The sequence below is a fragment of the Neoarius graeffei genome, chromosome 5, assembly GCF_027579695.1.
Source record: "Neoarius graeffei isolate fNeoGra1 chromosome 5, fNeoGra1.pri, whole genome shotgun sequence".
In the NCBI taxonomy this organism is placed as follows: Eukaryota; Metazoa; Chordata; class Actinopteri; order Siluriformes; family Ariidae; genus Neoarius; species Neoarius graeffei.
Window position 1 is genome coordinate 56,450,958 of NC_083573.1, and position 25,890 is coordinate 56,476,847.

The following is a 25,890-nucleotide window of genomic DNA, read 5'->3' on the forward strand; positions in this document are numbered from 1 at the left end:
TAATGGAGCTAATTTTCCCCTGCAGTTAAAAATCATTTCACTCAGCCTGTGCCACTTCACTCCCCTCTGCTTCTTTACGGATGGAACCTACTGCACATGAACACTAAATATGTTTATACACAAACATGAGTGGACCTGACTAAATGGCACAGGGGGAAAAAAATGCTGAATAAACTGAGTTGAGATTTGTATTTATGCGTAATATACAATGAGGGCGCAACATTAGAGAGAACTGAACCTCAGAGCAGTTTGCCAGGCGTGAGTGATGCACAAGAAGATAAAACCACAATAAATAAATAAATGGGGAGAACAAATGATATGGAAGTAGAAAAAAAACATAATTCACATATGCATACAAATGATCATGACTCATGAAAATATGTTCAGTTGTGTTTATTGATGAGTGAAATGAATGATGAAATGATACAGCACAAAAACATGCCAGGGTGATGCCAGAATGAAAACAAAATATATAAAAAGAAAAGAGAAAAAGTTTTGTTCTCCTAATCTTTAAATCTATCTGGTATGTAACGAGTATGAATGCATTTTAATACAGGTATAGATAAACTCATGACAATGAACATGAACTGAGAACATCAACACCGGCACGCTGCTACAGAACAACATGTATATGTAAAGCTAGTATGAATTAGTGTGCAAACTGATAATAAGGCTGGTTAAAAATGAATGTTCCCTTAAGGATTCCAATATTAAATCTGGTAACTGTGATTCATCAGAAAATACACCAATGCACAAATATGGATTACTGTTAAAATAAAGTGGATTACTCATTACATTACATTAATTGCATTACATTAATGGCATTTAGCAGACGCTCTTATTCAGAGTGACGTACAACATACCCAGAGCAGCCTGGGGAGCAGTTAGGGGTTAGGTGCCTTGCTCAAGGGCACTTCAGCCATTCCTGCTGGTCCAGGGAATCGAACCAGCTTAGGTCACAGTCACTCAAGTGTACATCCATAGTGAATTTAGAGGAAAAAAAATGAGAGAGAGAGAGAGAGAGAGAGAGAGAATAGCACCACAAGATTACGTTGCCAGTGTAGGTCAAATTAGCACCAATTAGGTTCTCTTACCAACCAGGCACAGGTCTATCCCATATCAAAAAGCTTATAAATAGCACTGGTTTGGCATGAGGTGAAAACAGTAATATGTCGAAGGCCCAGGAGTGCGTCCTAGGTTAGGGGTACAGATACCCATTTACAGTTATTTTCTGTACAGCCTCTGTAGCCACACTTTCAACTGTAGTACCATATTGGACCTAAATTTGTTGGGTTAAGTAAACTAAATGAGCTCTCTGTCCAAAGCAGCTGGACTATTCATGTTTATATTTTTATCAAATCTTAAGAATCAGCATGAGACTGCATTGCAGTACCATCAAGGCAGTAATAGCTGGGCCTTGGTATAGTTCTAATGAATATGGCAATTTTCTCTAAATATTTAGGAAATATGGAGCTGCATTCATGCATACACACATGCACACAGAGACAACAACAGTAAGAGAAGGACCTGAAAAATGAAAGAATGAGTCAAAAGAATAGGCAGTAGGGTAAGACTTGAGTTTGTGTGTGTGTGTGTGTGTGTGTGGGGGGGGGGGGGGTCATAGCAAGGCAGTTAAAGAAAGATGCTTTGCATTTTGATTTAGACATTTAAAAAAAGTGCATACATATGAGCAAAAATGAGCAAAAAGCATAAAGCCATTTATGTTATACTAATCAATTTATTTTTCTGTCAGGACTGATCCCTCGTCCCATTAGGAATCTTACACATAGTTGTCTCATTCGTTCTTAAACAAATATAAAAGAAAACATCAGCATGATACAGACCCATATTCAAACAATGCTTGCCAAAGAGCAACATGTTTGTTAGTTTCTGTAAGTTAGAATGAATTAGTAACAAATCAAGATATCTCTTATGACCAGTATCAGCCAAAAATAAGAATTCCTGATGACTGCTCAGCTCTTCTGAGTACCACTTGTACCTTGAGGTTGAGATCATTCATTTTTTTTGTTCTTTATTGTACCAAGAATATAAGAAAACAAATAAAAAGACAATTGCAAGCAAGGTACTGTATATTTAAGAGTTTCAGAACAAGTCCTTCCAATGCAATAGGCTGAGTTCAAGTTGCATGCCGCGAGGCGTATTAACAGTTCTGGCTCCATCCAGATTTTTTTAACCTACCATGACCATATGATTTATTTCTTTTCTTTCATACTCTGTAGTCAGGCAGAGGACCCAAATGCAGATATGAATGCTCGTATGCACAAGCAGTGTCCTGAGATGCTCTTGTCCATGTGCAGTGTGTGCCAAGGCTTTGGGATATCAACACCACCCACCAAAACAAGGCAGTCCAGAAGAGTTGACACACTCTCTGCTGACTGCAAGTTCCTTCCAGAGAGGAGCACCAGCACTCCTGGCTCTGTTGCAGGGCAGGTAAACAGGAACAAACAAGCTATTCTCCCCGAAGCACTATCTGATTGATATACTGATAGAGCACATCAGATAGTAGCAGTAACATATTAGCTGATGGAGTGATGAGAAACTTTCCCTCTGCTCCCACTGACATATTTCACTTTACGTGCACACTACTGCTTGCTCCTGTTCCAGTGACTTGACGGAACCGAGCAGTGGCAAACTTGGTTAACAAAAAGAGGACAAAGGTAGCAACGCAACAGACACCACCCACTGGCTTGCTGACAAAGCAAAGCTCAAAAAAAGGAAAAAAAAAAAATCTACAATTAAGGCTGTTAAAAATATTGCAGAATATTTTGGCCCCTGTTTTTTTGAGACAGACTGCCAGAACAGTCATGAGTTACCCACTTCTTATCACTGTAAGTTTAGGAGCAGGGAGAGAAAAAGAAAAGAATGCAGTAACAAAATAATAATAATAATAATAATAATAATTTAAAAAAAATAATAATCCTTTTTGGAGAGAAATCTTTATTTGGTTTGGATTCTCTTTTTTCAGGAGTGCTTAAAGGGAATTGTAAATATATGGTTAAAAATAAAATGTATGGGTCAAAGCCAAACAAAAGGCTAAAAAAATCAAATGAAAAGAAATTAATTTGTTGAATTCAAGTAACTTTTATGATCAGCAATTTTCTCTATTCTTTTTTTCTCTCTATCAAGCGTGCAGTTGGGAGTAAAACCTAGGGCTATAGCAATCAGCTTTTCCCCCCACTTAAAACAGTTAAGACCTGATTTGATGCAGGATATCGCAATGCACCATGGGAGTCTGATCTGAAACCCTCCCTAGTCTTAAAGCGGGTGCGCTGAGCTGAAGGGAAAGGGAATGGGAGTAAGGATGATGCACCCTTCCTCTCCTGGAGGGGGTAGATTTAGGCAAAGGCCCTCTCTGCTCCTCAGAGAAATGGAGAGAGACAGAGGGAGATCAGGGCCGTACGCAGGTTTAAGGTGGGCTATACCACCGTGGCATTTGCCAGGGGAGAATGGGAGTAAAGGGGCTGGCCTGGGCAGGGCTCTGTCTCACACCCACTCCTGCATGGAGCGCTTGCAGTACAGTATGTGACGTGGTGTACCCTTTCTCTTGAACTGAAAGATGGTGTAGAGCAGCACCAGCAGGCACAGTGCCAGGATGCAGGGGATGACTATGGCGATGGCTTTCACTGTGCTGGCCTCGTTGTCGAGCTTAATGACGATGTCCACGTCTTCAGTGGGGATGTGTTCAGGGTCAATGGGTATCAGATCACAGCCCATGAAGTCCTTGAGGATGGAGCGAGGATAGCCAGGCTCCACCCGCAGCCTCTGATTGTTGAACTTCCAGTACTCTTTATCTTTGTAGAAGTATGTGAAACCTGCAAAACATTCAGAGACATTATGGCATGTCAGGATGAAGTCTGTCCTTGATGGATGACTTAATAATCATTGCAATTAGTCTGCATTTCATTCTGATCCATACATGCAAGCAATGTGATAAGATTTTGGTTTGTCCTCTGGATAACTTTAACCTACTAGCCTATATTCCCAGCACTGTTGTGTGTGGAGAAATGAGAGTGCTTCTCCAGGTCCCTGGTGAATAAAGTAAATGTAAGCTTGTGACATCCTCAGTAGGACAATCTGGCTGCACTCATCCATTCTCTCCACATGCATTATTCATTTGGTTTCTCTAGGAAAACAATAGAGAAGCAAAAACAAACAAACAAACAAACAAACAAACAAACAAACAAACAAACAAAAACCCTGGAGCCACTGTTGATTGAGGTGACAATGGAGCGTGTGAGGCAGGTGGAAATCACTGTAACAGTGAAGAGAGGTGAGAGACAGCAGATTCCCTCAAATATTCAACCTGGGATATCGAACTGGCTCAGCTTAACTATGAACGAGACAGAGGTCAGGAGGGAGCAACCATGGAAGAGCACTTCAGAGTAGTCTACTGCAGACCTTTTCAAGACTTTTCTGGATTCTTTTTAACTTCCCAGACATGGTTTTTTTCAATTTTCTTCCAAAATTTAAAGGTCATTGTGGCAGCGGGGGCGTGGTCAAGCGTCGGTCTGTGACCGGACGGCAGAGTCAGGGAAGGTAAGTGGCAGAATCACTGCACCTGACGTCAATTAACCTGTGTTTGTGTGTCTTCCCCAGTGACCGCGCCCTATATAAGGAGGGAGAGAGAGGAGGAAGGGAGCTCTCTCCCGAACCAGACAACTAATGTGTGTGTGTCTGGGAGTTTGTGTGTGACTGAAAAGTAACACAATAAAGAGCTTTGACAACTCAGTTGTGGCCTGCCGTACTTCTGTGCTCCACCCACCCGCTCAAACTCTTATAGTGGTGCCAAAACCCGGGACGGAGCACAGAGAACAGCCCCATGGAGTCCTCCCCCTTTGCAGACCTGGTCCACGCCCTCGCCACAGCCCAACAGAGCCAGCACCAGGCGTTGGTCGCCCTCTGAAAGGAGCTAGAGCAAAGGTTCGAGGCCCTGGTGCTGGCACAACAGGAAGATTGTCAGGCATTCTGGCACCTTCTCGCGTCGGCGGGGTCCACCACCTCCACCGCTGCGGGCCCTCCCCACCTCACCCTAACGGAGATGGGCCCGCATGACATCCCCGAGGCCTTCCTCGCGCTATTCGAACAAGCAGCAGAGGCCTCGGGCTGGCCGGTGGAACAGCGCGCGGCGCGCCTCCTCCCCCGCTAACGGGCAAGGCGCAGCTGGCTGGTCTACGCGGACCTGCGCCGGGCCGTCCTCCAGCGTGTGGGGCGCACCCCCGAACAACATCGACAGCACTTCCGTGCTCTGCGCCAAGAGGAGGTCGGCTGCCCGTTCGCGTTTGGCCAGCAACTCCGGGACGCCTGCCGGCGGTGGCTGAGGGCTGACAACCGCGACACCGAGGGAGTCGTCGATCTGGTGGCACTGGAGCAGTTCGTCGCACAACTTCCCAAAGGGACCACAGAGTGGGTCCAGTGCCATCGCCCGGCGTCGCTGGATCAGGCCATCAAGTTGGCGGAGGATCATTTGGCGGCTGTTCCCACGGCAGGATCACAGATCCCCTCTTCGTTTCTCTCCTCTCTCTCTCCCCCCCTTCTGTGTCTCGTCCTCGCCCCGTTCCCCCACCGCGGAGGCGGGGGCTGGCTCCCTTACAGCCGGCCCGCCGCACCCGCGGTGCCCTCCCGTTTCCCACTTCTGTGTCTGTCTCTCCCCCCCTCAGGTGAGTGAGCCCCAGAGCGCCGGTGCAGAGAGAGAGCCCGGGCCGGTTTGCTGGCGCTGCGGGGAGCCGGGGCACCTCCGGCATCAGTGCTCGGCAAAGGAGGTGGGCGCGGTGGTCCGGGTCCCCGACGCGCCAGGAACCGCCCTCGATCGGGCCGGAGCATCGGAGCATATCGCATACCGGTGAGTGTCCAAGGGGATACGTATCAGGCTTTGGTGGCTCACTTTAATCCCATGGCTGGACACTTGGGGCAGGATAAGACACTAGCCCGAATAATGGCCCGGTTCTATTGGCCAGGGATTCGCGGCGATGTCCGTAGGTGGTGTACGGCATGCCGCGAATGCCAGTTAGTAAATCCAGCGGCCATTCCAAAAGCGCCTTTGCGCCCTCTACCATTAATCGAGACCCCGTTCAAAAGAATTGGGATGGATCTCATCAGGCCATTAGATCGGTCAACACGAGGGTATCGCTTTATTTTAGTCCTGGTGGACTATGCAACACGATACCCGGAAGCAGTGCCTCTTCGCAATATCTCAGCACGCAGTATTGCGGAAGCACTCTTCCACGTCATCTCCCGAGTCGGAATCCCCAAGGAGATTCTGACTGATCAAGGCACTTCGTTTATGTCACGCACACTGAGCGAACTGTATGGGTTATTGGGAATTAAGCTGATCCACACCAGCATTTATCACCCACAAACAGACGGTTTAGTCGAAAGGTTCAACCGCACACTCAAGAATATAATTTAAAAATTCGTAAGCGAGGACGCATGCAATTGGGATAAATGGCTCGAACCCCTGTTATTCGCAGTGCGAGAGGTCCCCCAAGCCTCCACGGGGTTCTCCCCGTTCGAATTATTATATGGGCATAAGCTGCGCGGCATCCTAGATGTACTGCGGGAAAATTGGGAGGAGGGACCTTCACCGAGCAAAAATGAAATCCAATACGTTATTGACCTGCACGCAAAACTCCACACACTCACACACCTAACCCAGGAGAATTTGCGGCAGGCCCAAGAACAGCAAATCCGCCTGTACAACAGGGGTACGTGCCTTAGGGAGTTCACACCGGGAGATAAAGTACTCGTACTGTTGCCCACGTCGAGCTCCAAATTGATCGCCAAGTGGCAAGGACCCTTTGAAGTCACACGGTGAGTCGGGGACGTTGACTATGAGGTGAGGCGAACGGACAGGGGTGGGGCGCTACAGATTTACCACCTCAATCTACTCAAACTCTGGAACGGGGAGGTCCCCGTGGCGTTGGTGGCGTTGGTTCCGGAGAAGGCGGAGCTGGGGCCAGAGGTTCAAAAGGGAACATTGACATCGCGTACCTCTCCGGTCCCCTGTGGAGACCACCTCTCCCCGACCCAACTCACAGAGGTTGCCCAGTTGCAGACCGAATTTTCGGACGTGTTTTCACCCCTGCCTGGCCGCACCCGCCTCATAGAACACCACATTGAGACGCCCCCGGGGGTGGTAGTGCGCAGCCGCCCTTACAGGCTACCCGAACACAAAAAAAAGGTGGTTCGGGAAGAACTCAAGGCCATGCTCAAAATGGGCATCGTCGAGGAGTCCCACAGTGACTGGAGCAGCCCGGTGGTCTTGGTTCCCAAGGCCGACGGGTCGGTCCGGTTCTGTGTGGACTATAGAAAAGTCAACGCGGTGTCTAAATTCGATGCGTACCCAATGCCTCGTACTGACGAGTTGCTGGATCGACTAGGCATGGCTCGCTTTTATTCGACACTGGATTTGACAAAGGGTTATTGGCAGATCCCCTTGACTCCACTATCCCGAGAAAAAAAAACGGCCTTTTCCACATCATTTGGCTTACACCAATTCGTCGCACTTCCTTTTGGGCTGTTTGGGGCGCCCGCTACGTTTCAGCGGCTTATGGACAGGGTCCTCCGCCCCCACACCACCTATGCGGCTGCATATTTGGATGATATTATAATCTATAGTAATGACTGGCCGCGGCATCTACAACACCTGAGGGCCGTCCTTGGGTCGCTGAGGCGAGCGGGTCTCACGGCCAACCCGAAGAAGTGTGCGATTAGGTGGGTGGAAGTACGGTATCTGGGCTTCCACTTGGGCAATGGGCAGGTGCGTCCCCAAATTAATAAGACGGCAGCGATTGCAGCCTGCCCGAGGCCCAAGACCAAAAAGGGGGTGAGACAGTTCCTGGGGCTGGCTGGCTATTATCGTAGGTTTATACCTAATTATTCGGACACCACCAGCCCGCTGATTGATCTCATTAAAAAGGGGGCACCAGATCCGGTCCAGTGGATGGAGCAATGCCAGCGGGCTTTCTCTGAGGTGAAGGCTGCACTGTGTGGGGGACCACTGTTACACTCCCCTGACTTTTCTCTCCTCTTTATGTTGCAAACGGACGCGTCGGACAGAGGGCTGGGGGCTGTTTTGTCCCAGGAGGTGGAGGATCGCCCCGTGCTGTACATCAGCAGGAAGCTGTCAGTGCGTGAGGGGCGTTACAGCACAATAGAGAAGGAGTGCCTCGCCATCAAGTGGGCGGTCCTCGCCCTCCGCTACTACCTGCTGGGATGCCCTTTCACCCTCTGTTCGGACCATGCGCCCCTCCAGTGGCTCCACCGCATGAAGGATGCCAACGCACGGATCACCCGTTGGTATCTGGCACTCCAGCCCTTTAACTTCAAGGTGATCCACAGGCCGGGGGCGCAGATGGTCATGGCGGACTTCCTCTCCCGTCAAGGGGGGGGGAGTCGGCTGCAGGCCGGACGGCTGCCCGGCCTGAGTCGGGCAGTGGGGGTATGTGGCAGCGGGGGCGTGGTCAAGTGTCGGTCTGTGACCGGAGGGCGGAGTCAGGGAAGGTAAGTGGCAGAATCACTGCACCTGATATCAATTAACCTGTGTTTGCGTGTCTTCCCCAGTGACCACGCCCTATATAAGGAGGGAGAGAGAGGAGGAAGGGAGCTCTCTCCCGAACCAGACGACTAATGTGTGTGTGTCTGGGAGTTTGTGTGTGACTGAAAAGTAACACAATAAAGAGTTTTGACAACTCAGTTGTGGCCTGCCGTACTTCTGTGCTCCACCTACCTGCTCAAACTCTTACAGTCATTAATTGTATCACAAAAAGAAAGACCTTGCAATGTGACATGGAGGCTGCATGTCAGTGAAAATAAGTGAAGAAGAAGAACAACAACTTTATTCATCACACGTACACTTGTGAAATTCCTCTCTGCATTTAGCCCATCTGAAGCAGTGAACACACGCGTGCACACACACGTGAGCAATGAATGAGCATACACACATATCCAGAGCAGTGGGCACCCATGCTAACAGCACCCAGGGAGCATTTGGGGATTAGGTGCTTTGCTCAAGGGCACCTCAGCCTAAGGGCCTCTGCATGCTCTTGTGACAAGGCTTTCGCAGATAGCTTTTCGCAGACAGTTGTAATTTATCGTTGAGTGGGGAGTAATAGGCGTGCACGATGTTATTCACCGCCACAACGCAAGGGGGCGCGAAGTCGCGAAATCGCTAGGAGTAGTTGGTGGGTGTGGTTAGTGGAGTCTTTATCCTCCGGTTACTTATAATGACTAGAACTGGAGTCATATAGATGTACGTACTTCCTCACTTCCTCGATCAACCGCTCTTCGTGCTGCTCCATCTTCGCTCGTGTTTTTAAAAATGGCGGTAGTGAAACCAAACCAAACCGGGAAAGTAGGGAAGCGGAAGTGCGTGTACAGCGGATGTAGAGTGGACCTGGAGTGGACCAATCAGAGCCCTCTTGTCTGTGACGCTGTCTGCGAGGCTTCTGCGGTGGTCACAATTTTTGGGAGGTGCGCGCAGAGCGTCTGCGAAGGTGGGGGGGCTACGCAGACGCCATCTGCGACGCCATCTGCGAGGACTGCGTTGTCAGCATAAATTGGCCTTAAGGCCACCCCATGTTAACTTAACCGCATGTCTTTGGACTGTGGGGGAAACCAGAGCACCCAGAGGAAACCCACGCAGACACGGGGAGAACATGCAAACTCCACACAGAAAGGCCCCCGTTGACTGCTGGGCTCAAACCCAGAACCTTCTTGCTGTAAGGCGACAGTGCTAACCACTACACCACCGTGCCGCCCCGTGAAAACCACTACACCAAGTGGTTACTCCATGCTAACCACTACACCACCGTGCCGCCCTGTGAAAGCAATGGATTTTAAACCCGAGCTTCTTCTATGTGGATTTCCACACTTCCATATTTGTCTGAAAATTAGTGCTTTTAAAGTATATATTTTACACAAAAACTCTGGTGCTCAAGCTACAGATTTGAATAGTTTTAAAAAGTTCTGCTTTTGGCAGAACTGTGTAGTGTGTTTAATCATAAATGAGAGTCAGAGTTTGCAGGGCAAGAAAGAAGACTACTTCTGAATACTGCATTGATTGACCCGTTGACTCCTGAATACTCATACTGCTGGTATGGCTGGTGAGAATAGTTGCTATCACTATCAGTGTCTTTACTGGGTGGTAATAATGCCTGGTAATTAGGGTCAATTTTATGTTCCCTGTGGCATCCAGATGATATGCAGGAACAGTGATTGAATGAAAGCCAGGGATTGCATTGAGAGTGTACTCAACCAAATGATTTCCCTGGAATATCGATTCACCCTTCACGCTTTGATGAATGCAGGCGCTATTGTGCAGATCTGGCAGGCAAAGATGAGGACAGATGGCAGACATGTGGCTCTCAAACTGTATACCTCTAGCAATAGGCTCAGCCAATGAAATTTGCAACACCCACTCTCGACAGCCAATGAGAAAAGGTAAAAAAGAAGAACAAAATTTCTCTCCTGTGGTTCCTTTAAGCTGTGCAGTTGGATAGAATGAAAGCAAGACAGCATAGGCATGGCTCTACACCACGCTGAACAAGAGCGAAAAGCTACAAGAGACACTATAGAAGGTTGTTGTCTCAAAATATTTTGCGTAAATTAGTTAAGGGAACAAACTGTACCATTCGCTTTGTCTACGAAGGCACCCTGAGGAGAATCTGGAACACCTTTCCACACTGCAATGGACTTTGGGTATCCAGGATCCATGGTCCGCATATCCTCATTGTATCTCCAATATCTGCATGGAAACAATTAGTGCAAAGAAATGTAGTCAAAGTCAAACCACAAAAACCAACCAAACAAACAAAAAAAACTGTAGATCAAGATATCAGAAACACAAACACAAACAGACCTGTCTCCTTTGAAGAAGTAGGTTTTGGCTACATCCTCCCACCAGACGGCAGTCTCAATACTCTGTGCTGGCATGCCATTCCCAAACATGGAGATATCCTTTGGGTAGCCAGGCTGGAGTATGGTGTCTTTGAATACCCAGAACTGCTTTCCTACATAGGTTAAAGCCACAATTAAATACTATTATGTACAACTTCCAGTACTGGGGTACAATTGCTGTAGAACTGGGGAGACAGTTAGTTAATCAAATGAGAGTGGTGCAGTTCAGCACTTGCCATGAAAAACTCCCATTAAACACTGGATATCAATTACCTGCACTTTCTTGATTCATAAATACACAGCCTCTTGACCAATTCCATCCTTGTGCACATCTTTTCAAATCACTGCTCAGTGTAATGGTTTATTTTGTGCGTCCTGCCATGATTAAAAATAATTTTCTTTTATGGTCAGCAAACCAGTGAAGCACAACATTGGCAAACTGCTGACACTCTGCCTGGAACTATTGTTACTGATATGAAATCTCTTATTTCTGTCTGTTCAACAGACATTTAATTTCACAACTAAGGCTGGAGTACTTGCTTTTAATTACAATGAATTTGCCTCACCCAGTTTGTATTACAGCATTCTCACCCATTAAAACATGTACTTTTAAATATCAGGGGGTCTGAAGGGCTTGCTGCAGAGGAAGTTTTCTATTACTGTAAGAGTGAGTTATTAACTCATTTCTTGAGAAAGAAAGGGCTTTGTCCTTTAACAGGTTGGTACGCTAGTAAGCTTGCGGCATGAAGAAGCAGCAGAGCTGCCTAATGACACCAAGAACTGCCATATAAGAAAGTAGATTATTACCCTGCCCACACTAGGGATTTTGTACCGATACGAAGCTACTTTCGTACCGCAACACCTGTGCACACTAGCAACTATACCGGTACTGTAGCGGTATAACTGTATCAGTACGAAACCCACAAATGTATGCGTTTCGTACCGGTACAGTATCAGTACTGTAGCGCTTCGCTGTAGTGTGGACAGATGAAGCGGCTCTGTATCGATACAAATATAATGCGCATGCGCAATGTCACGCACCTCAATCGATGTCTTCGCTGAATAAAATAGTGAAGAACGGAGATTCGTTTGTTTCTTTCTCAACTGCCTCGCGCGTTTTATACGATTCGACTGAATAAATGACCACCAGAAATACGGACTGTACATCTCGTCTCGTCTTCTTCCGCTTTATCCGGGACCGGGTCGCGGAGGCAGCAGTCTAAGCAGGGAAGCCCAAACTTCCCTTTCCCCAGACACCTCGGCCAGCTCCTCGGGAAGAACACCGAGGCGTTCCCAGGCCAGCCGAGAGACATAGTCCCTCCAGCGTGTCCTGGGTCTTCCCCGGGGCCTCCTCCCGGGGGGACATGCCTGGAACACCTCCCCAGGGAGGCGTCCAGGACGGACTGTACATTGACAACAAAAAGCACACACACGTTGTTTCATCCATACGGAAGCCGAGAGAGGCCCTTCATATAATCCTTTTTTTTTATTCACCTTGTTATCCCGAGATAACGACATAATTAATTCAGGATCTCGAGAAAACAACACAACTAATTCGAGATCTCGAGAAAACAAAACCGTTATTTCGAGATCTCGAGAAAACAAAACAATTATTCCGTGATCTCAAGAAAACAAAACAATTATTTCATGATCTCAAGTAAACAGCTGAGAAATGGTTCATTCAGGTGCGCCAAGAGACTTGTGATATGCTGACTTAACGAAATAACGGATGCCATATATTCTCGGAAGGAAGTTACTCGGTAACCACGGAAACATTTCGCGCACGCGCATTTCAACTACCGTGAAAGAAAACCGCAAACATTTCTCGCTAGTGTGGACAGATGCACTAAACTGTACCGGTATACTTTGTATCGATACAGTTATACCACTTTCGTACCGGTATAAGTGTGAACACTGTGTCTGTTATGAGTGCTGCAACTAAGGACAGGGTCTACAGCAACTAAGGACAGGGTCTACACGATTTCCAATGAAATAGGAAATGCCTATCATTTCACCTGAGGGCTTTCTCAAGCTCCTCTTGGCAGGGTCAGCTTAGCTTTGCCAAAAAGCCCTGGAAGCCAGACACAGGCCAGACAGAGGGTTGGGGGCCTCTGGGTTTTTTTTTTGTGCGTGTGTGTGTGTGTGTGTGTGTGTGCATATTTAGCTCTGTGACAACCAAAAATGACCAAATGTCCTCACAATTACCCAGAGTTCAAAATACATATAATGCGATTTTGCAGATATTATTAGAAAAACTAAAAGAGCCATCGTTCATGTGTACATGTGTGTAAGGAGGCAGGAAGAGTAAGCCACGACTGTTCTTTGCCACAGTGCTAATAATGTGGATTAGGATTTATTCACCGTCCCAAATTCAGTGGAAGGTTTTCCTAGTTCTGACACTCAATTTTTTTAAAATAGTACCATGGAGATTCATTAATCTCTTTCTAGCACCCATCAGTGGATTTGTGAGAGCATGTGCATACCTTTTCTCAGAAAGCGAATTTCTGAAAAGCATTAAATCAAAGAACTCTGGTAGCCTGTAGCAAATGACCAGCTTTAGCTATGCTAGAAGGCTGAACACGTTCATGCTAAATGGTTGGAATATGGTGCAGAAGTCAAGGACAAGCACATGGAGAGGCTTTGGGCTGAACAACTGTCAATGAGGGCAGAAGGGGAAGTCTGGAATGCATATTAATTTGGCTTCTCTTTTCAATTGTTTAACTCCATGTTTACAGTTAATTCAGTGGTTTTCATTCAATTTGGGCAAAGTGCCAAAACCAGCCTCTTTCCACCACTTTCACATGGACCAATGTACACAAACAACGCATTACCTACCGTATACCAGTAAATATAGATAAATAGCCTGTTGTCTGGCTCCGAAATTTAGTGAATGAGAATGAATACCATTCTCCAAACTACAGGAAGAAAACATTCAGAACCTTGACCTGAACAGAAATCAATGCAAGAAGCCAGTCTACAACCTTTGTAATGAACTAAGCTACTGAAATAAACATCGACTTTGTCTCCGTTTTACACTTGGCTGTTTCATACATTATGAATATCAGAGATGTATCTCAATTTAAAAAAAAAAAAAATCCACTTAAAAACAAGTGTACAAAGATACAGCATTAAATCTGACTGCTCAAACCACTTTGGGAGAAGGTCTGAGACACATTTTAGCCAGATGTTCTACAAATGGAAATACAAGACACATGACATCCAGAACCCTTCCCAATACATTACCATCACTGTGTGTATTGTTACCTTCCCCATTTGACAGACACCAACGCGAGTGCAATTTGCTACAAAATGTATTTGTGGACCGCAATAGTGACTGCTGTGTTCAACAGTCTAAACAACCGTCTTCTTTAAAACATCAAATAATGAGAACCTTCTGAAGTGAATGACTGTGGTTAAATCTTATCAGGATACACTCCAGATACAAGCTGCATGAAACAACCAGATGGTATTATCTTTTATCCTGAACTCAACATCTAAAGTGCACGAGCAATGAAGTAGGTATATGGATATTTTTGAATTCACATGATAGACGTTTGATGAGAGACGTTTGGGCGTTTGTGTATGCATGTGTGTAGAACACATCTGTAAAAAGACTGGATGACAGGATGTCTGAGACTTCTGCTCTCAAGATGAAAGGATCTCATTAAGAGAAACTCATCAGCAGTAATGGCAAATTGCAAACCAAATGAGATCATTCTGCCTGGCTCTGCACCCCCACCTTCAATGTGTGATGTGGGAGCTACTTCTAGCCTGTGACTAGCAGGGGACAGCAATAAATTGGAGCATGTGGATAGGAAAGAAATATTACAATAGATGACAAAACAAACAAAAATGATTCTACAATCCTGTGACCAGGGACCATTAATTTGCTTCCCATGTACCTGAACTAAAGTAAAAATAACAACGTGCGTTATCTGTAATCATATTCCTGACAGATCCTGTGTTTAAGTTTGTCCTCCTTCCTCCCCATCACATGTTTTTCTCTATAGCTGTGTTCACATATATACCGGTACGATAGTGGTATAACTGTATCGATACAAAGTATACCGGTACAGTTTAGTGCATCTGTCCACACTAGCGAGAAATGTTTGCGGTTTTCTTTCACGGTAGTTGAAATGCGCGTGCGCGAAATGTTTCTGTGGTTACCGAGTAACTTCCTTCCGAGAATATGGCGGATGAAACAACGTGTGTGTGCTTTTTGTTGTCAATGTACAGTCTGTATTTCTGGTGGTCATTTATTCAGTCGAATCGTATAAAATGCGCGAGGCAGTTGAGAAAGAAACAAAGAAAACGAATCTCCGTTCTTCACTCAACTGTTCCTGGCATCGCTCGTCTCCCCAAAGTTCCAACAAACACATAACTTCGTCTTTGCTCCATATAGCTCCACGATCGTTTTGAGCCATTTTGACGTTTTATTTACAGCTGGAAAGCACGTGCGTATTGTACTGTATGAATAACCCGGAAGAAGTAGGAATGGTTCATTGCGCATGCGCATTATATTTGTATCGATACAGAACCGCTTCATCTGTCCACACTACAGCGAAGCGCTACAGTACCGATACTGTACCGGTACGAAACCCATACATTTGTGGGTTTCGTACCGATACAGTTATACCGCTACAGTACCGGTATAGTTGCTAGTGTGGACAGGTGTTGCGGTACGAAAGTAGTATCGTATCGGTACAAAATCCCTAGTGTGGACAGGGTATTTTTCTCTCACTCTCTGTGTTTTGCATTATTTACAGTTCTATATACTCAGATCTGTTATTTGCTAAAACACATGCATTTCCTCTTGGAAATACACACACAAAAAACAAATCAAATGTTTTTAAAACAGATCAAGGACAAATACACCACTAATGTAAAGATTAAAGACTTGCAACTTCAGCAAGGTAAATTAAAGATATGCAGAGTAGTTTGTGGCATGAAAGCGTGTACACACATACACTCACACATCATACGAGAGCCTTTACAGTCATAGATTAAGGGTCAAATTGCTTCAATTACAGTCAGTCAGTCATTCAGACGCTATTTAGATATGGCCCTTTGCTTTAATTCCCTTCCTGTAAGGCATTGTACTTTCAGCAGCTCTTGTTCCAAGGGAAATGAGGTTACATCTCATCAAAACACTAGTTGTTCCACTACCGCTAGCCTGATTACTGTTTTCAACCCAAGTGCAAAAACGATACAATCGTGCGCTTTTTGGGTGTCTAGCTTCTGTTCTTACCTTTAAAAAAGACAAACTTGCCCTCGGAGTTCTCATAGACGGCGTCTATCTTGGCCGGTAGACCCCTCCAGAACACGTTGATGAGCATGGGATAGCCTGGCATTACTGTGTTGTCTCTGACCCTCCAAAACCAGTGATCCTAAAAAAAAAAAAAAGAGTGCAACACAGTCAAACAAGCAGTCACGAGAAATACAGACAGACAATGTAGTCTGTCAGGAACACAGCCAGTCTCAATGAAGGTAAACATTTCTGACATTTATTAAAGGGACTCTGTAGAACTAGGGAGAACATGAAGCTGTGTATCACAGTGCTGTTTCTGAGGCCTCAGACCATCTCATTAACACTCCAGACTGCTGTGCAGAGCCAGGAATGTGTACATTCTCCCAGTCGTCCCTTCCCTGTGGAGTTTCATCTAGTCTGACCTCATTAAAGCAGAGCTGCTCTTTTAAATGAGCAGGAAGCCCACGTGACATTTATTATCACTTCCATTATAGGAGGGAGGCTGTCGCTTAACACCCATCGCTCCTGATAAACACATCGAAATATGAGACCCAGACAAGATGAAATAAGAGGAACTGATGGGTTGTTTTTTGAAGTTGGGACTCATCCATGCCCCTTTTGATGAGTTATGAGATGTGACAGCTTTGAGATGACACTGTCACTGCTCATTGGTATGCTGTGTTGGACAATTTGGTGTCCTAGCAACTTCAGCCAAGTGGTTGCCAAACACAAAGTATATGAAGTCACGCCGTATAGTTTACTTTACATTAAATCTTAATGGGGTTGGCGCTGACCTGCAGGTTCATTTCCCTGCTGTTAATATTAAACATAAATGAAAGAAGGCCATGAGGTTAGTGCTTGCCAATAACACAAAATGCACTTTGCACCAAATTAACACTTGGGAATTGCTGTACAGTTAGCAGGCAGCAAAATTTTTCCTTAACTCCAATTTCTGCATATGTTAAAAAAGGAGCTCCTTAACAAGGCAGACTGCACAAAATCATTAAAAAAAAAAAAAAGGCAGATGTGGAAGTCGGTTATTATCTTGCCAAAGCCTTTTATTAACCTTTGGTGGTTTCCTTTATTCAATTTACAAAAAAGGTTTGAATGAGCACAAACAAAAAGATGTTTTGACTTGATCCTGCATCGCTGAGTGAAAAGCTTCTTTAAAGGAACAGTCCACCGTACTTCCATAATGAAATATGCTCTTATCTGAATTGAGACGAGCTGCTCCGTACCTCTCCGAGCTTTGCGCGACCTCCCAGTCAGTCAGACGCAGTCAGACGCGCTGTCACTCCTGTTAGCAATGTAGCTAGGCTCAGTATGGCCAATGGTATTTTTTGGGGGCTGTAGTTAGATGTGACCAAACTCTTCCGCGTTTTTCCTGTTTACATAGGTTTATATGACCAGTGATATGAAACAAGTTCAGTTACACAAATTGAAATGTAGCGATTTTCTATGCTATGGAAAGTCCGCACTATAATGACAGGCGTACTAACACCTTCTGCGCGCTTCAGCAGCGCATTGATATCTGAGCTCCATATCACTGCGCTGCCGAAGCGCGCAGAAGGTGTTAGTACGCCTGTCATTATAGTGCGGACTTTCCATAGCATAGAAAATCGCTACGTTTCAATTTGTGTAACTGAACTTGTTTCATATCACTGGTCATATAAACCTATGTAAACAGGAAAAACGCGGAAGAGTTTGGTCGCATCTAACTACAGCCCCAAAAAATACCATTGGCCATACTGAGCCTAGCTACATTGCTAACAGGAGTGACAGCGCGTCTGACTGCGTCTGACTGACTGGGAGGTCGCGCAAAGCTCGGAGAGGTACGGAGCAGCTCGTCTCAATTCAGATAACAGCATATTTCATTATGGAAGTACGGTGGACTGTTCCTTTAAAGGTGTGCTTTGTCATCAAGTCTTTCAGTAACCTTAAGATACAAGGTGTGAGCCAAGACTCACAGGAAGGGCACTAAGCTGGAGAAGTCATTACGGCTTAGATATACGCCGCACCCTCAGGCTCACTTCAGGCAGCCACAGCACTGGAATACAGTGTACACAGCAGTACAGCTCACTTCCAGTCTTAGTCCAAGAAGTAAATTTGTAATCTCTTAGTAAAAACTGATTTAAAATGCTATTAAACCCAGGTACAGAAAGAAGCAGAGGAAAGAGTAAAAGGGATTGAGAGGGAACCTTTTCATGGAACAGCGACCTCACGCCCATCACTGAACTCTTAACTCTTTTACTTGCACACACAATGTACACAATGCTCTCCACTGATCTGTGTCCTCTGGCGCAGCTGTTGGACAGAAAACCCCTCCTAGCCCCCAGTGCGCCTCAAAAGCACTGATTGATTTCAGTTGTTCAGCGTTTTCTCTCATATGACACACCAGTGTAATTGAAAACAGATCAAACTGTGAAATCAGAACCATTTTCTTTCTTTCCTGTCTGTAAAGAGAAAATGTTGTGCCTCCCTTCCTCCCTCCCTTGAAGTACTGAGCCAGACTGTGACGAGGACAAATTCAACTGGCACTCAGTAATCAGGCACCCGCAGTAACAACACTAACCTTTTCACAAAGAGGCAGCCTTTTCTGGACACACAATACAAATCATTTCATTATTCCTTTGTTTAGAGCACCCTGGCTGCAATTCCCCAGCCAGTGGCTTTATAATGTGTCCCACAAATTTAGAGGAACTGAGAACCGGTGCCTGTCTGTCCACCACAATAAACCGGTCTGTAGTTTATGTGCAAACACACAAGGATAGGTTTTGGAAACCAAGTGTGAGAGAGAGAGACAGAAACAGACTGAAACACAGACAAACAGGCAGACACTCTTCTGAGGGTTTGCTCCAGTGCCATTTATCTCTGTTCATAAACATCAATTTGAAGCATGCATACTGATTGCAGATTAAAATTAGCCCTATGTTCACACTAGCAAGTGAGGAGTCACTTGTGTCTCTTCCAGTTTGTCTCTTGTTGACGTCTCCTACTCGTGTTGCTTATGGGCATGCAATAAGTGTGTCTTTTTTTTTTAAGTTGTGATGAGAAACAGTAGTTGTGACAGTGTACATGCCTCTAAAGTTAACTAGTTAAACACTAATCGGTATGCAGATTGGTCGTTTATTTGACATGTTATATGCTAGGCCCAGTGGTTTACTAATAAGTCAATTATACTAACTATACACACACATCAGAGGCACTGACAATTTCTATCGAGCATCATACATAATTTCATTAGAATTGAGAAAATCTCAATTCATGATAATGGTTGCGCTGTTACTTTGTTGCTTGCCACTGTTGCTGAACTTGCGGGCTTCATTTCACAAATTAAAACAAAAAATGAATGGCTGCCTGCTTTGTTGCTTGCTAGAGTGGATCTGGGAAAAGGCAACAGAGGCACGAGCATGCAGGGTAGTTAGCATGAGAGAAGCCACGTCAGGCCTGAAAAAGTGTGCCTGTTAAACTAGTCTAATCTCATCTCAAAGTAAGCTACAACCTGAAGGGATGATGCAGAGGCATGAAAGACCCAGGCAGTTCATGATCCCAGCAAGGGCTGAGAGAGAGCTCTGTGCAGAGATAAGCCTCGCTTATCCCACTGCATTTAAAAAATAAAAAAACAAGGGGGGCAGCATGTGGACTCCCGTCACTGGAGTGCGCAAGAGAAGGTCCTTCGGCACATGCTTGAGCTACATCACACAACATACTAACAGCACAATGTGACACTTATAGACTTCAAATACACACTTCTAAGCAGAGGCCAAGAGCAGGGAACCATCTGGAGGGAGCCAAGTGAAAAAATAGCAGAGACTTCTTGGAAGGCAGTTGGCCATGACACTCAGTGCGTTTACATGCACATACTGTAGAGAGAATCGAATTTCTGCCGTTGCTCGACTGAAATCGAAGTTCAAAATGCCATGTATACACCTTAATTCGGCTGAAATTGAACCGAACTTGATTTCTCGGAATCGAGCTACACGACCTAGATTATGCGATTTTTGCCGAGCTACTTAGTGCATGTATACCCTATTGAGCTACATATTCGAGCTACTTACTTCAGCACTGCCCCTTCCGGAAGTGACGAGTGACGAGACCACAAGCGGGAAACACAGCCTCGGTCGGCATGACAACAAATCATGACAACGGCATGAATCTTTTCTTTTTGTGGCATTGTTTGCACTGTTAAAATTTAGCTCACTTACTGTATCACCAAATACATCTGTACAGCTGTGCATAGCTGTGAATTGTGTACATAAACAAGTCATTATATTTGTGTGTGTGTGTGTGTATATATGTCCAACATCTGAAGCATGTCAATAAAAACAAAACAATTTAACTTTGTGTGTTTATTAAGACATAAGTTAAATTGTAAGCAAAAAAAATATTTTTTTTGTAAGCAAAAAATGGACTTTAGAAAAATATACAATTGTGCAAAATAAGTTGTCTTACAAAACAGTGGTCTGCGCAGGACAGTTTGTAGCCATACGGTCTGTTAGAGCAAGCCTAACAGCTTGAACACGGAACTTGTGAACACGGAACTGATAACCAGTGTTGCCAGATTGGGCGGTTTTAAGTGCATTTTGGTGGATTTGAACATGTTTTAGGCTGGAAAACGTCAGCAGTATCTGGCAACACTGCTGATAACTTTGTTTATACTCTTGAATAGCTCTTCTTCATGACGACAACCGGAAGTGTACCAACACGATGGGGCGTGTAGCGCCACCTGTGGCTCGGGTGCACAATGTACCTCACACAGCTCGATTTCCTTGTGTGCATGTAGGATTGGATTTCTCTGGCACCCCTGCTGGGACCCTTAGCTCGATTACCGACAGTAGCTCGATTTGGATGTGCATGTAAACGTACTGAATGTAAAAGGTTCTGTTTGATTCTGGATATGACGATGCAACAACTGTAAAGAGAGAATAAAGGAAGTGCATAAGAAATGGTCTGTGCTATTTCAGAGCTGATTGAGAATCGACTGCCAGTGATTTTATTCAGTCGACATGCCCCACCCAAAAGCTATCCTCCCCCCCAAGAAAGAAACAGCTTTCGATTCCCATCTGAATCAGGAATTTGGGAGATGAGGTCTGCAAGCCCTAAAGCAAGGAGCAGGGGTTTTGTGTGTGTGTGTGCTCGTAAAGAAGTAACTTTGTGCATGGTAATCACATAAGCCAGATGTATGCCTGTCGGATCTCTTCCTCTTGGCTGATCACGAGGATCATATATCTGCAACTTGCTGACAAAGAATTTAAAAAGACAAAACAGTATGGGGAGAGCATTGAGATGGATGGATTCAAGCGCAGTGGAACACCATGTGGAAGCTGCATTTGCCAAATGTGCTTTTGCTTTTTACGTTTTATTGCGTGTGCAACTAAAACTGAAATGAAGAGCTCGATTAATGTAAAGTTACGGTAACGTTATGTGCCAAAACTTTACCATTACATGAACCAATGAATAGTTCTGCTTTAATCATATGTTATTAGAGAGCACAAAATCTATAACTTACCAAGTAAAAGCACTTCATTAAAATGACTGTGTTTGGAATTTCAGATCTAATTCAGATTTGAGAGCACATTAGAGAGAGCGGATATGAAATGATTGCTTGTGACGACAAACTTGGATGTTCAAAAAGGCCACAGTTAAAACTGCTTCTCTCTTCAGCACAGACGAACATACAGTCAACAGAGAACTACAAGTCTTTCAACACTTCTCCATCACTCAACCATCATATACTCCACGCTTCTGAAGAGAGCCTCAAAAGGAAGGGCCCTCATCTTTAATTAACATCTCACATCTTTGGTTCACAGTGAATCAATTAAGTTCTTCCGTGGGAGGAGGAAAAGACACGCAAAAAAATTTTTCATCTTACAGTATGGTGCAGAAACTGGGGTTGAAAAGTCCTAATGAAGTGTGCATCTCTCTTTCTCTGTCTCTCTCCCACTCTTTTTCTAGCCCCTTTTACACAGCCTGTTCAAGGCAGAAATCTTACACCTTTATTCCGTCTCGCGTTCTGTATCAAATGTCCAAATGAGGAACGGGGTAGTAACAGAGCCGGAATTGAGATCGATGTAACAGGGACAGGTGGAATGCTGGGACAGGAATGTGACATCTTTGACGCTGACATTCTTCTTAACAAGACCAGTGTGAGTTCAAACATCGTCTACGGCGTCCAAGGTTCACACACCTTTCTGCCTCATATCGCTTATGACTTCTCTTCACTTTCTCCTCCAGCATATTTCTAATCACACAAATATGCTGCTTGCATGAGGCTTCTTTCTTTCTCTCTCGCTCGTTTTCTGGAAGAATTTTGTTTTTTTCACCCCCGAAAAGCCAGCTTGATTAAAGGCGCACACACACAGAGAGAAAGAGAGAGAGTGCGAAACTTACTTCCTTTAAACATGAATTGTTTAATGGAAGTGATTAGAAGTTGCATATGATGCTCAGGAATTTTGCTTGTGATTGAAGAGTGGTATAAATGTGCACAGCTACCAAAAGCACCTCAACACTCAGTTCACCAAAAGTGATTAGGTATTCATATTCGTACACCAATGCTCTATTGTGTCACGCCATGCCTCTGATTGCAGAATGCCCACTTGCAGTGTTAAAAAAAAAAAATTATATATACATGAGTGATTCCACGCTTATGGGTACTGAAATGGGGACATGAACTTATTCACCTAAAACCATTTCTTTTTTTACCATCAGGTCACAAAACATGTAATCTTTAATGAATGATATGTTAAAAGATAACTTTAATTTTCTGAGATGTAATAAAAACATATTTATATGCCAAAGTCAAGCCTATGAGTTCCAAAATGATGTCTGTTACATTACTTCTGTTACGATTGTCCATCTCGCGTCTGTTACAAATTAATTACAACCTAGCTATATACCATGTTAATCTTATTGAAAGAATGTGTATGTTTATTCTACTACACATGTTTATTAATTATATTTGCTAAAACATCACCTTCCTATGTTTCAAAAAGTAATTCTACATTGTTAAAATTGAGAATCTATATGTCCACAACACTTCTGTTACGTTCTGACTTTGGCATATAAATATGTTTTTATTACATCTCAGAAAATTAAAGTTATCTTTTAACATATCATTCATTAAAGATTACATGTTTTGTGACCTGATGGTAAAAAAAGAAATGGTTTTAGGTGAATTTTTAAAAATAAGTTCATGTCCCCATTTCAGTACCCATAAGCGTGGAATCACTCACACACACACACACACACACACACACACACACACACACAAACCCACACACTGGAGTGGCTTCCTGATGGCTTTATTTGGTTCAGTATAAATCACTAAATACTGAAGTGCCTTCTTTACACCAATATTAGGGAATATCTTTGTAAAAAAGGGCTTCTGATACTTTGGACTTGTGGTGCTTCAACTGTCACTTTGTGTCTGTGTGTGTGTGTGTGTGTGTGTGTGTGTGTGTGCGTGTGTGTGTGTTATTGAAACTCCAGCATGGGGGATGATTGATTCTTAAGTTTGATGAGGTAGCAACAGCAGATCTCTGTCTCTCCTGCTGCTGACCAAATGAGGTTAATATAATCCTTCACTCTCTGGCTTGCTGGGTTTGTACTGCTGAAGTCCAGCTTAATGAGCTAAGTCAATTACCACTGCCGCTGGCCCTTAATGCAAGCAACATCACTTCCAGTCAAAAACGACCAAGTTTAAAGCATAATATGCAGAACCATGGCCTCACTTTTTGTTTATAAATGCCTTGAGACCTCAAGAATGGCACAGGAATAGTTTTAAGCGTTAACAATAAATCTAAAATAGTAATTTTATGATTAAAGTGATTCATATAGGTAGCGGTCTGAGTGAATGACCTTGACGTCCGTTAAGCTGGTTAATGGTGAGAGACAGACTATTTTACTCGTTATTAATATTTGTAAGAAATGCATCCATATCCAAAATCCCGCAAGTTCTACACAGGAAACTATACTATAGTTCAGACAATCATAACTACACTACGAGACATGCGGCAAGAGGAAACTTTTCACTGCCAAAAATAAAAACAAACTACAGTAAAAGAACGGTGATGTACAGAGCCATGTATGCATGGAACTTACTCCTCAAACACTTTGAGCAAACTATTAGGAAAAAAGATTTCAAATTGTTAGTGAAGAAACATCTCTTAAATGGATACATATAGAACTTATTCGAATTATTAAATAAATATAGAACGCTAAAAATATAGAATAAAATTATACAGCAAGGAATAACAACTAGTAAGTAATAAATAGAGAATACGTTGATGCTAGTTGTAGAATGTCTGGATATGCATTGTATTGAATGTATTATCAGTAATCAAAAGTATATTTTGTGGTATAATTTTGTTAGTTTCATTTCTTTTATTTTTCTATTATAGTACCTTTATTGGTCTGTTTTTAATTTTCTGTTGTAATGTCTGTTGTAATGTACTGTATTCTATGTGTCGGACCCCAGGAAGAATAGCTGCAGTTTTGCTGCAGCTAATGGGGATCCTAATAAAACAAACAAACAAACAAACAAACAAACAAACAAACAAACAAACGTCACAGCAGGAAGTCTATCGGTCCCATCGCCATTTCTGCTATACTAAAACACAGAGCTGACTGCAACTCCGATCCTCCATTTTGAGCTAATTTATCGCCATGCCACGTAGATGTGTTTTTGGCCGGTGCAGCAACACAACAAAAGGTGGATTTACTGTACGTTGTATTCATGGCTCAAGAATGTTCAAACTGCAAAGATTTGGACGCGTTTTGCGAGTTGCTCATGGGCACATTGGGTGCCGATGAAGTGGTCTTTCCTCTGCTCTGCACATTTTACTGAAGACTCGTACGAGACCTCTGATCTGTTGAGGAGCGTTGGCTATAAGCCCGTATTGAAAGAGGATGCAGTACCAACAATTAAAGGAAAAGAAAACTACAAGAAAAGGAAAGTATTTCTTTTCTTTTTTTTTTTTTTTTTTAAAGGAAAGTAAGTTCAGTTGCACCAGTTCTCCTGGAGTGTGAACCGAGGGTTGTTCATAAAACCCGGGATGGAACGGGACGTGACTTATTATCGCTCGGGCAGTGACCTCCCCGCGGTTGTTGCTAAAACTGGGGACGTCCCATCCCAGGTTTTAGTAATTGCCTGAGCCGTGCAGTAATGGCAGAGTACTCAGTATGGAGAAAATGGAGAATGAGTGAACCAGCTGTCTGATTTCTCCGCTGGATATTGCTGCCATCTCGCCCTTACGTGAAAGAAGCGAATGAATGGAGAACTGAACGAACAACTGAAAGTCAGATTGTGTCAAAACAATTGGCCATAAGATCGGCCTTCAAGAAGCGAGAACGCAGACGGGTAAGCTCCGACTCTCATTTGGATACAAAACAACACGTTGTTTACCTGCATTTAGATTAATACATGTAACTTGTATTGTGTGTTTAAGTCACCGGTATCTCATCTCATTATCTCTAGCCGCTTTATCCTGTTCTACAGGGTCGCAGGCAAGCTGGAGCCTATCCCAGCTGACTACGGGCGAAAGGCGGGGTACACCCTGGACAAGTCGCCAGGTCATCACAGGGCTGACACATAGACACAGACAACCATTCACACTCACATTCACACCTACGGTCAATTTAGAGTCACCAGTTAACCTAACCTGCATGTCTTTGGACTGTGAGGGAAACCGGAGCACCCGGAGGAAACCCACGCGGACACGGGGAGAACA

At 44.3% G+C, this 25,890-nt stretch overlaps 1 protein-coding gene across 1 annotated transcript in view; it reads right to left on the bottom strand.

Moving 5' to 3' along the window:
• Positions 1-387: 387 nt before the first annotated feature.
• LOC132886907 (matrix metalloproteinase-16-like) overlaps positions 388-25,890 on the bottom strand; it is a 126,011-nt gene continuing 100,508 nt past the window's right edge. Inside the window, exons 7-10 of the mRNA XM_060922121.1 lie at positions 16,163-16,301; positions 10,877-11,027; positions 10,647-10,762; positions 388-3,833 (exon numbers count right to left, since the gene is read on the bottom strand). Coding sequence (XP_060778104.1) covers positions 3,505-3,833; positions 10,647-10,762; positions 10,877-11,027; positions 16,163-16,301 — 735 coding nt within the window. The 3' untranslated portion in view covers positions 388-3,504. The remainder of the gene's footprint in view (positions 3,834-10,646; positions 10,763-10,876; positions 11,028-16,162; positions 16,302-25,890) is intronic.